Source organism: Argentina silus (assembly GCF_951799395.1).
Source record: "Argentina silus genome assembly, chromosome: 20".
NCBI classification, from domain to species: domain Eukaryota; kingdom Metazoa; phylum Chordata; class Actinopteri; order Argentiniformes; family Argentinidae; genus Argentina; species Argentina silus.
The window spans coordinates 8,840,194-8,852,536 of record NC_139674.1 but is presented as its reverse complement, the minus strand read 5'-3'; the positions used below and the strand labels follow the sequence as shown (position 1 = coordinate 8,852,536).

The 12,343-nt window shown below is 48.5% G+C and overlaps 1 protein-coding gene across 1 annotated transcript in view; it reads left to right on the top strand.

The window, feature by feature from the left end:
* LOC310820297 (neuron navigator 3-like) overlaps nt 1–12,343 on the top strand; it is a gene marked incomplete at both ends in the record, with an annotated part of 87,349 nt that overhangs the window by 29,520 nt on the left and 45,486 nt on the right. Inside the window, one exon of the mRNA XM_083691878.1 lies at nt 11,451–11,568. Coding sequence (XP_083548004.1) covers nt 11,451–11,568 — 118 coding nt within the window. The remainder of the gene's footprint in view (nt 1–11,450; nt 11,569–12,343) is intronic.

Genomic DNA, 12,343 nt, shown 5'->3' with positions numbered 1-12,343 from the left:
ATTGGCATGCCTCCTTGTGTGGCCCAGCCAGTGTGTACATCAGTAAGTCTCTGTTATTGTGGACTTTGATGCCCCTCCCAAACCCAGTCTGGATGGAGCTGCAGTTAACCTCCCTCTGAGCCTCAGGGCTTTGGCCTTCACTCAGGCAGAGGCTCCTGGGTAAACAGAACCGCCGGGGGGGATTATCAGTACCAACATAGGAGAAAGTGCCGGAATGAGCTAGCCTGTTTGTCTGGTCTGCAGGTCCCTCTACTGGTGTTGGCACAGTATTGGCAACCCACTACTAGAGATATCCAGGCTGTTTTTATAGGGTCTGATATGAGAGTGTTTACATGTTGTTACAGTACATGGGCTTTTTACAGCTTTTGGTTGGGGTTTGCTTGTATTCTGTACAGTGAAGTGACGACAGTGAAGAAATATCTCTGTCTGCCTACGGTGAAGTGGGGTCAGTCTTTCTTCTCATCTTTGGTGACAGCAGTGCCAGCCAGTCAATAACCCTAACCCTAACCCCTGGAGGTCACAGGCTTGGATCCCCCCCCCCACAGTGTCAAAATCTCAGTTCGACCCCCTAAGCCTGCTTGTCTGCCTCCCTGGAGGATAAGTAATAGGTTCCTCTCCTGCTGTGGGCGTGTGGTGGATGGCCCCTGTCATGTGATAGGGGTGAGGGAAGGGGTTAGGGTTCAAGAGGGGTCAGGGTGTGGGGATCTTAGGCTCAGACGGTTTCCCTCCCCCAGACAGCTGAGGATAAGTGATGGCCGTCCCCTACAGCGTTGCACCCCCACAGGCCAGGGTCAGGAGAGCCTGTTTAATAGGTTATGGCTGGGAGAACCAGGGAAGTATGCCTCATAACCGACCAAAGAGCCCTGGCTTGAAAATTATAGCCATTTTTCTTTGAGGTGGTCAGTCTTTTGCTTTCGCTCTCAAATGACTCTTAAGTACCAAGTGACTCAGCATATTTTTTCCTGAATTTTTTTTCTATCCCCCTCAGTTATGGTGAAGAAAATTCCATTGATTCTGATTCTGCTCCTTGGTTGTGTTCAGGTAGTGTTAGCTTGGTGGCGCTCCCTGCTGGCTGCAGGTGGTAATGCGGAGATCAATGACAGAGATCAGGCTCCAGACAGTCTAGCCAAAGCTTTGAATCAAAAACTCATTAATCCAGCCGTCCCCATTAATTTTACCCACGCTGACTAGATGGCAGCGCAGATTGATTTAAAATGGAGAGGAGTTGTGTGTCCAGCATATCAAAGGAAGCCGCATCAGACCAGAGGCCACATTTCACCAAAGTGTTGAAGGAGTGTTTAATCAAACCTTTTTACCAGTCCAACGTGGCTAATTACTGTATCAATTATAAAATACCCTTTCAAACAGATGCCGTTGTGTTTGCATTATGCTGCAATGCCAGCAGCCTCTCAGTAAATCATATTTCATTGATAGGCAGGCTTACATCCACACTCCACAGCAAATTAAACTCAGTGTAGTCATGCAGTTGCCAGTGGGCTTGGACACAGTGGTGACTCATCCGATTTTTTAGACCCCCCCCCCCCTCCATCTCAGTGCTTCTGTGACTGGGCTAAACATGACAAGCCTGTGTCAGTGAAACTGTTAACCTCTTTGAAACCAGGCTTCCCTAGTTTGGAAAGCCTAAGGAAACCCATTTGTAGTGAGTGGAGCCTTGCGAATTCCGTTTTTCCTTCAGGTTTTCTTCCATTTTCTTCCATGTTGCAGCCTAGCATAGGCAACAACTCTGCAAAATAGTCCTACCCAGTCGTAAAACACAACGCACACAACAACAAGCAACCATTCTATGGGCAATGAAATTGCAAGCACATTCTCCCATCACTCCGTCCAGTTCAATCCGGCTAATCTAAAACTCTCCAGACTTTCAAAAGAGGCATGAGAACAAAGTGATTTTGAGGTATGGCTACGCGAGACCAGTCAGACTGTGATAATGGCAGTGCTATGATACCCAACCTGCCTCTATCCCCCCTCTCCCCATCTCCCGCTCTCCCACCCTGGTGGGATGATCCCTGCGGCTAGCCAAGGTGTTGGCATTTGGGGGAGAGCAGGAGGCCTGGGGACTTAGAGCCTTCTGAGAGGATTCCACAGGGGCCAGCTGAAGTGCAGGACATCCCAGGTGGGCCAGAGAGGGAGCACATGTCTGTGTTAATACATACCAGAGGAGAGGTAGGGAAGCAGGGAGGCAAGAAGAGTGTGTGTGTGTGAGAGAGAGAGAGAGAGAGAGAGAGAGAGAGGGAGAGAGAAAAGAGTGTCATACCAATTGAGGGGTAAGTCAGGCTGAATGGAGGAGGGAGTGACAGTGGGGTTAGATTGAGTATTTGAAGGGGAGGAGAGAGAGAAATGGAGAGATGTGAGACACATCGCCTACATTCTGTAGAGAGGGGAGAGACAGTCAGTTGCGGAGGCTGAGTATGTGTGTGGGCTGCCAAGTCAGGTCATAGGTCAATCTGTACTGAGAGCCAGTGGTGACTCGTCAACCCCAGGATTTGACTCACCTCTCTGACTTGCTTTACTCTAACCCAATTAAACTCTACCAGGAAGTGTGAGTAATCACTGTGAGCCAGTGAGACCAGGGCCAAACACACAATCAATGAATCAGCTCATCTCCTCCCTCTCCTCTCATAGTGATCCAACAGTACTTTAAAGGAAATGGTTTCATGACCCTACAGTGCTTGATTAATTTCATGATTGCTGCATGATGATATTCTAGAGGTTTATTTCTGGATGGTTTGGAAACTGTTTTGAGGATGACTAGGCATAACTTTATCACTGTGTGTGTGTGTGCGTGCTGGCTTGTGGGCGGGCGGGCGGGCGTGCAGGCGCGCGTGTGGGCAGGCGCACGTGTGTGTGTGTGTGTGTGTGTGTGTATGCTTGAGTATGCTTGTGTATGTGTGCATGCTTGCTTGCCTGTGGTCACACAAATATGTGTACTCTACATGCAAGTGTGCGTATCTCTGTCGTCCTGTCTATCTCTGGCTGTGTCAGGGTCTGGCAACAGGGCCTCTTCGCGAGGCGGGAACCACTAATTACACGTTAGCGTGTTTGTGTTTCTTTCGCCCTTCCTGATTTATTTGTGGGGGGAGGAGGAGGAATCTCCAGGTCTTCTTATGCGGGCCGCTGATTACAGAGCCCTGAGGAATCCCGGAATAGCAGGGTGTCAGTCGGAAGCCTCGGAACACTTGTAAAGAGGATGGTCCACAGTAGCCGAATGGGCTCCCAGCAGGAAAACTTTGTGTACCACATTATGAAGGCCTGCAATTAGGGCTGTCAATGCTTGATAGGTGGAGATTCACTGTACTATACAGAATACCATGTGTGCGTCTAAAGCTGCTAGCTAAACAGCTAATTACAACAGGGTTCTCCACAGGCCCCTTTGAGGCATTTTTCTCAATTAGCCTCTCCTCCATTTTCAATTAGCCCACGTTTTCAGCTCGCCGTTCTTGCACCGTCATCGACCCCTGTGTTATCTCTGTCTGCCAGAGCCAATCTGGCGGAGGGACGATAAGTACAGTACAAGTTTGTTTTCTGAAGAATGATTTGAGGAAAAACCTCACACCGTGATTCACAGTGAGATCTCACGGCCAGATACACGTCATTTAGGAGAGGAGAGAGAGAGGCGGGCCCACCGGGGCATGTTTACAAACAACAGACTTGTTGGGACCTGACCACATCACTCTTGCCTAGGGTGGGGTTGTGACGTCACAGTCTGTGGTCTGCGAGCCAGACGCTGGTGTGAGGCATGGTGTGTGTGTGTGTGTGTGTGTGTGTGTGTGTGTGTGTGTGTGTGTGTGTGCACAATGCTCATAAACCAATGCACACACAGCATGTCTGTCTTTGGATGTGTGTCTACAGTAAACAGAATACATAGTCTGTGTGACGTGTGAGATCACTGATTTCCTAGCATGTGAAACGCACGTTTGTCAGGGGATCTACTCCACTAGTCTAAACAGCCTACATTGATCCTCCAACTCAGCTGTTGGAGTGATGAAAGCTACAGATCAGTCATTATTCATAATAAGTGATGCACCCCCCCCCCCCCCCCCTCAGTCTCTCAGTTAGCTGTCTCACCCCCCCCCCCCCCCCTCAGTTAGCTGTCTCATCCCATGTGTCAGAGCGGGTTTATTATTCTCGCTGTGCAAATTGGCAGCGGGGAAGAGAGTCGCCGCTCAGCTTAAATCTGCTCTGCTCAGTTCTGTATTGGGTCAAGCTAGCTCTAGGGGAAAGGAGGGAGGGAGGGAGGGAGGGAGGGAGGGAGAGACGCTAGGCCAGTACTGTTTACGCCATAGACTAGTGCCTCTCTCTGTCTATTTTTCTCCCTGTCACTCTCTCTCGCTCTCTCTTGCTCTCTTGCTCTCTCTCGCTCTCTCTCGCTCTCTCACTCTCTCTCTCCCTCTCTCTCTCTCTTTCTTTTTCTCTCTCTCTCTTCTGCCTCCTGGTCACTGGGTCTGTATGAAGCAGTGGTTGTGAGGAGGAGGAGGAGGAGGAGGGGTAGTGAGGGGAGGAAGGCTGACTGCACTGGAGGAGAAGCGATGTGCCAGCAGAAGTTGTCATCGCTCCACTACAGGCTCTGTTCTTAATTGCCGGCTGATCTGAGTCTGTCATTCTGACTGGGCAGCCATTTCTCTCCCCCCCCGCCCCCCGCCCCCTCCCTTCACTCTTCCCCTCTCCCTGGCCCGCATTCTCTCCTGCCAGAGCATTGCAGTGCTGAGAACAGCATTGATTGACATGCGGGAGAGCCTCCTATCCTCCTCCAAACTTCACCTCACCATGCAATTATTTAATTCTCTGGGGTTTTTTCATGAAATGAGGAACTGTCGGACAGACAGAATGTTTGTCTCTTCATAAGGGATTACTCGTTTCTTTTTGACCGCAAACAGACTGTCACAAATCTGACGTCATTTTACAATGTCACTTGGTAAATTCATGAAGATGATAAATTGATGTGTGCAAGTTATTGGCACACAACTGTATTGGCTAATACTGTATATTATATGTAATTCAGGGTTTAGGTTTTTCTATATTTTTCATTCACTTAAGAGAGAGAGAGAGAGAGAGAGAGAGAGAGAGAGAGAGAGAGAGATTGAGAGGAGTAAACTGAATGTCAGATGGGATTTCAATGGGTTAAGCACAGTTCACCCCCTTCTGGGAATTCCGAGTGACATTCCCGCAGAGCAAGACTGCTTCATCAGCGCTTCGTGAAAATCACTCCAATCCCGCAAGAATGTGTGTGATTGGGCCCAAATGACCACGGGTACATCAATCATAAACATCTCACCCTTCCCACCGCACATCAATACGATTGGACAGATCTGTTTTCAACCTGGCGATTCAGGTCCTGCCAGATGCACAGAACACACACATAGGCCTGTTGTGGTTTGATTGACAGTTGGCATAGTCACAAAGGGGTCCAGCATGGGTCTATTTATAGTCTCTAGATCCATATCTATAGTGTTTACTGGCCTTACCAGGTTGAGATTTGCCATCCACTTAACTTGTGAGTGTAAACATTCCACTGTGGTGTTTGTACTGTAGGGATCTAATGAAGCAGAACTGGAAAGCTGACAGATGCTGGTTATAGTCAGATTAGGTGGTTTGTAGGCCCCTCTCTCCTCAGAGGACAAGATAATGAGAGTTTCCGCAAAAAAAAGAAAGAAAAAAAAGGGGGCTTGAAGATGTGTCATGGCTATCAGAGAAGAAGACCAAACAGGTTTACCATGGAAATGGCTTCCAGATGCCTGCGTTTTGGAGGGGGTCTCTCTCTCTCTCTCTCTCTCTCTCTCTCTCTCTCTCTCTCTCTCTCTCTCTCTCTCTCTCTCTCTCTCTCTCTCTCCCCTCCTCTCCTCAACGGTCGTCCAAATGTGCTCGCTAGTGCGGTTTGCTCCGGTCACGGGGGGGATATTTCAGATGATTTTTTTTGTCGTCGAACGACGCACTCACTCCCATTCTAGCTGTGCTCACCCGTCCGCCCTGGAGCCGAGGAAATAGGCTCTGGGAGGACGGTTTCATCACAGCGCCCATTGATTTTATTGTCTCATCACTCTCAAGTTTATGCAGTTTATGTGGAGCTTAATTACATTTGAGGTTCAATTGGGAATAGTCTCTGTGCCAATCTGGGCTTCAATGGCAGTGAGTCTATGAATGTGGAGGAAAGACGTCTTCTTTGAGTCACCATGGCACAGGCAATGTAGGATCTCAGATCTCAGAGGGGGATGCTGGGAAAATCAGTTTCAGAGATGCCTATGTATAAACAGCCTTCAAATACAATTAGCCCTGTATCAGAAGTGGGTGGTCAAAGTCTCTGATTGAATCGGCTTGGACAGTAAGTCTCCCTGAACCCGTTTCACACATCAGAAGCAATTCACTAGAGCTCGAGTTCACAAATATCAGTTGCTATCCAATGCAAAAGTTCTCATAGACTCTAGATTCACTTAAGCTTCTGTAATATGTATGTGAATATTGATACCGATCTGATTTGAATCCCTTCATGTTACAGTGCTGATAAATACTGTATAAATCTGCACTAATTGCAGTCCTGATCAAGACTGTGTGACTCAGTCAGGTGGGGCCAGGCGGGGGGCACACTATATTACTGTACACAGGAAGGATGGGGTGTAGCTGGAAATGTGACCTTCATGCTGTGTCACCACTGATTGTGTCAGCAGAATGCGGAGACCCCGAGAGACTTGGACATTTGTCATGTTCCCTGTTAGCGAGACGATTCTCTCTCTCTCTCTCTCTCTCTCTCTCTCTCTCTCTCTCTGTCTCTGTCTAGAGGGTTGTGGCCTGTCTGTTGGAGGGAGAGAGGGAGAGAGAGAGAATGCTTAGCTGGAGGGGACAGGGGCAGCCAGGGGCTAATACACACGAAGGAAACACACACTGACAACCGTAATACTATGCCTTCTTCACTTCCTGGGAGAGTGGATAGGAGCGTCCCATCACCCCGTTCCCCGAGAAACGACGACCCTTAATCCCCCACTCCACCCCTGACTGTGGAGGGTCCTGTCGGGGTTGACGTCTGATGGAGGGGTGCTGACAGATACACACACACATACACACAGACACACACACACACACACACACACACATAAACCCCCAGACCCCCAGACATATACACACACCCCCTTATTCCCCCCACCCCTCAAATCTCCTGCCAAAAGATGGAATCATTGCCATATGTCATTCGTCTCTGGCCTGTCTCATGTGGTGGTGGGAAGAGTAGTGGTATGAATGGAAAACTACCATGAAATCAGCAAAAAACAACAACAGCAAAAATCTAGTCGGTCTCAGGCTGATACCCAATAGCGCATAAAGCTGGGGCTGCAGTATTTGTTTTGTTGCATTGGAAATAGTGTGTGTGTGTGTGTGTGTGTGTTTGTGTGTGGGTGTGGGTGTGTGTGGGTGTGTGTGGGTGTGTGTGTGTGTGTGTGTGTGTGTGTGTGTGTGTGTGTGTGTGTGTGTGTGTGTGTGTGCCCCCACGCACCTCAGTGTCATGTTTTGATCCATCAGCATACATGTCCTTGCATGAACTACTTGGATGTTAATGATGTAATGTGTGTGTGTGTGTGTGTGTGTGTGTGTCTTTGAGGGACAAGCTATGTCCAAGCCTATCCCTATCCTCTCTGCTTCAAGATAGCATTCTGCTTTAAGTGCACTGCTTTGCTCTGTAAGTACCCTTGGTTTATACACAGGTTTGTCTGAGTCTTTGTAGCCTCAGGACTCTGTCTTTCCTCAGTAGCTGACTCCCCCCAGAGGTGGCAGGGTGCTACTGCAGGCTTCTGGCAGTACCTGCGCAGCCATAGACACTGCATTGTGGTCAGACTATTAAAGCAATCCATCTGCTCTTTGCTAGGCGCTCTCTCACACTGCCGTGAAAACTGATTGTTTATCGGTATGGGAGCCTGACGCTGAGGGGAATGACTGCATAACAGGTATATTGATCTATCTTTCCACAGCATAGCTCTGTTGCTAACATGACTGTACTGTACAGTATGTAGTTCTCTTGTGACTGCTTCGGAGAGCTGATAGGGAAAAGGGGATTCGGGCATGTGAGTGTGCGTGTGCGTGTGTGTGTGTGTGTGCGTGTGCGTGCGTGTGTGTGTGTGTGCATGTGTGTGTGTGTGTGTGTGCGTGTGTGTGCGTGTGTGTGTGTGTGTGTGTGTGCGTGTGCGTGCGTGCGTGCGTGTGTGTGTGTGTGCGTGTGTGTGTGTGTGTGTGTGTGTGTGTGTGCGTGTGTGTGTGTGTGTGTGTGTGTGATGTCAGGGTTTTCTGTGAACACTGAGGGTGGTATAGCTGAGGTTAGGGATTCTATGGAAATGAGTCCTGTCGTTAGCAGAGTATTGGTTGCTGGATGGAATGGCACACTGACTCAGAGCTGTTAGAGAGAAAATAAAATAATGAGTCGGTAAACTGAGACAGTGACGCATGACATATTGAACCGAGAGTCCTATTTAGGGGCTTAGAGAGACCAAATGAATAGCAGCACATTGAAGATGGAGAAAAGAGGGAACTGAAGGAGAGAGGCTGTTAATGTTTACCATCAGTTTAAACTGACAAAGGGGGGTAGGCTGTCTGAAATGAAACTGGTGGCAAACTCTGCAGTTTCTTTGTCGATTTGTTTGTGTTTGGTGTGTGGTGTGTGTGTGTAGTGTGAGTTCCACTTCTAAGACTAGATAACTCTGTGGGGGCTCTTTAAGTGCTGTCACAAATGCACTGCAAGAAACTGCCTAACCTTGAAGATAGCAATGTCCTTCCTTTTTCCTCCATGAAATTATCTGATTTAGAGACTGCTTTGCAGTCACTTTCTCTATGCTGTCACACTCATTTATTTCATAACGGGACATAGTTTACCCAGCAGACCCCTCTAGTTATTCAGATTCTGACTGATTCAAATGAATGTAATGCCTATTTATTCGATCCTGATCATCATTAGCACATAGGTGCTAATGAGTAGAATTTCATTTCAGTGTTCAGCTCATGTTCTTTGTTTTTTTTCTGCGCTGTTTCTCAAGTAAGTTTGTTTCCGTTTTCTGCCAGAAAACCCCTAACAAAGTAATCCAAATATTTTAGTTCACAGATGCGGGCGCAGCCAGTTTCTCTCCCAGAAACAATCATTTGTGGTGAATTTAATTGAATCCGTCCAGCGGGCATCCACACTCAGAGGTGTTTGAAGTACTTCCCTCCTTAATGATATGAACCTCCTCCTTCTCTTCACTGGGCTCTCCAAGCGTTAAGAAGCTGATGGAGCGGTCCCCTCTTCCCAGAAACACCTGGCAGGCAAACTCTCTCTCTCTCTCTCTCTCTCTCTCTCTGTCTCTCTCTCTCTCTACCCCCATGAATGTGTCATTGCAGCACTCTTAATTCTCTCTACTTCTTTCAAGTGGGGGAAAGGTGTTGCGGAGGTGCAGGGGATCAAGCAAACCTCCTCTTCTCCCTGCAGCCCCCCCCCCCCCCCCCGTCGCCCCCCCCGTCGCCTTCTTCCCAAGCTGTACACTTGCTGCTGCTACTGTACCTGTCACTGCAATTAGTAGAGATGTGATGAACCTCAGCTTGTTGCCAAACCACACAAGGCTGTCACTACAGTGGTCTTGCGGCTGGCATGACTAAAGGCATGTGCGGCGCGGTGCTGTCTTTCCCCATGTTGTTGCTCATTTACTCACCTTCCTGAGGCTGAAATGGTGGTGGGCCCTCATGGGACCGACTGGATGCGGTGTGGAGTGTGTGTGTGTGTGTGTGTGTGTGTGTGTGTGTGTGTGTGTGTGTGTGTGTGTGTGTGTGTGTGTATGTGTGTATACCTCGACACGTGGTGAGAGTGTGTGTGTGTGTGTGTGTGTGTGTGTGTGTGTGTGTGTGTGTGTGTGTGTGTGTGTGTAACGAATGAGTTTTGTTTTTATAGCTCCTCATCATGGAGAGAGCAGGCGAGGAAACCACAACAGATAGAACCTTTGAAGGGCAGCGTCTTTGAAGGGGAGCGTGCCTCATTCCCTGAGAGAGAGAGAGGGAGAAATGTATTTAATTGGGAGCAGTGTGTGAGGCAAAGGGAGGGAGAGCATAATTTCATAATGAAGAATGCTTGGTTTTATGAGGAAGTTTCTGGGAAGAGCACTGTGGCCTGTCAGACTGAAAAAGTGCTAAGCCTACCCTGCATATACCATCATTCAATCTCTTAATGTAATGTTTTTTAAGAACTTGTCCTTAAGTTACATTGAAGTGTGTTTTAACTGAGTCAGTTAATCCCATTCTTAGTAGACCTCCGGTGGTCTGGAAGTCACAGACAAAGCCACTCACCAAGACCCTTGCATTTCTGAGGGGTCTACAAAGAATGGAAGGGATTTTGCCATTGAAAACCCCTCATGCTGGTAGAGTTCTCACACATGGAGGATATGAAAGACGCAGCACCTCTTGTGTTTTTTTTTATTAATCCCGGGATAACGAGGAAAGACCGGGGCTCTGGTACGGTGACGGGCATCTTTAAGCGGCTCAACAACAGACCCCTGAGGGACGCCTTTTTCAAAGCGCCCCTGAGAGATGGAGATGAGGTGCAGGAGAAAACCTGTATCTGGAAATATAGTCTGCCGGAGGCGAAGACGAGGAGAACCCTTCCATGCCTGTCTCTGAGAATTACCGTAAAGCATGCGGCGCTCTGGTGAAAACCACTGCATTTTTCACTTTCGTTGGTCCTGCACCCGCGTTTTCTCCGCCTCTGGTCCAGATAGTATGAGAGGATGATCCTTCTTAAATAGTCGTGTTCAGTGAGATAGTCAGCCGCCTGAGGGGGAGAAGGGAGGGAACAAGAGGCCACAACTGTGATTCCTATTGCTAGCCTACAGACCTCATTTAAAATCACTGCAGCTGTTGCTGTCAATCACCCATACAGTTCATAAGAAAAAATCTCTCTATTGGTTTATGCATTCCGTTGAAAGACATAGACCTAACAGCAGTTACAGTTTGAGATAATGACACATCGAGCGTGGCTGATGTGCTCTCTCTCTGTGTGAGGGTGATAGCCTTACCAGTCCTGCGGAGTGAGCTTATAAACAGTGATAGTCATCCTCATGCTGCAAGCGCCAGTCTTTGATGCAATATTTGTGTTTGTGTTGGAGAGATGTATCGAGGATCCAGTGTTTGGATAGTGCTCCCTGGTGCGCTGTGTGCTACTTAGGTTGAGAGGGAACCCTGTCTGATTTGGGATAGCAACCAGTGAAGAAACCTGCGTTTGTTATTCTGTGTGGTCGAGGTTAGCAATGGCCGTGGTAGTAAAACAAGAGTGAGTCATACCTCAAATAGGAAAAGCCAAGCACTTGGGTTCCTGTCTTTACATTAGTCAGATCATGCTGCGTGTAGTGCTCCTCTCTCTCTCTCTCTCTCTCTCTCTTTCTCTCTCTCCCTCACTGTGTAATGAATCCAGCCCTCATCTCCTGTCCTCTGTGTTGCAGATCTACACAGACTGGGCGAACCACTACCTGGCCAAGTCCGGCTGCCCTCGGCTCATCAAGGACTTGACACAGGACATCGCTGACGGAGTTCTGCTGGCAGAAATCATCCAGATCATAGGTGAGGGTATATGCATACAGCTCACACACACACACACACACACACACACACACACACACACACGCCTTAGCACAAACAAACACAATCTCTCTCTCGCACACATGCATGCACGCACACACACACGCACGCACACACACATGCACACCCACCACACTGTCATGGGTAAGTTATTCCTGACTTTACTTCACTTGTCAGGCCGAGGGCAAACCCTCCATATAACCCAGCAGTAAAACATAATGGGCCGCCCGGACATTTAGACCAAACGCAAATGCTTTATCTTCATTTCCATCCATCATTTCCATGCAAGTCTATGGCAGGCAAATCTACAGCCCTGGCACACAACGACACAAGGATTGTAAACTATTTATGCTCTATTAAAGCATGTGTCTCCCATGTGTGCTTTTGAGCAAGCTCCGTAGTGGCTTGTGTTGATTTTTATCCCTCTCTTTCTCTCTCTCTCTCTCTCTCTTTCTCTCTCTCTCTCTCTCTTTTTTCCACCTCTCCTGGGTCTTGAAACCTTACCCCTGCTCTCTCTCTCTCTCTCTCTCTCTCTCTAACAGACAATGGCCAAAGCTGCCGTGTCAGTAACACTCTGGCAGCAGCTGATGAATTAGCAGGCGTGGAGTTTTTCCCAAACTTTCTCTGCTTTGTGGTCTGTGGTTCGGGGCAGGGGCCATTCCTCCCTAGTACACAACAGGGGCAGGCTGAGGTCCACTCTGCCCATGCCCTTGACTCTGTACTGTAGCAGTGCATGGGCACCTCCCGGCCCCTCCTG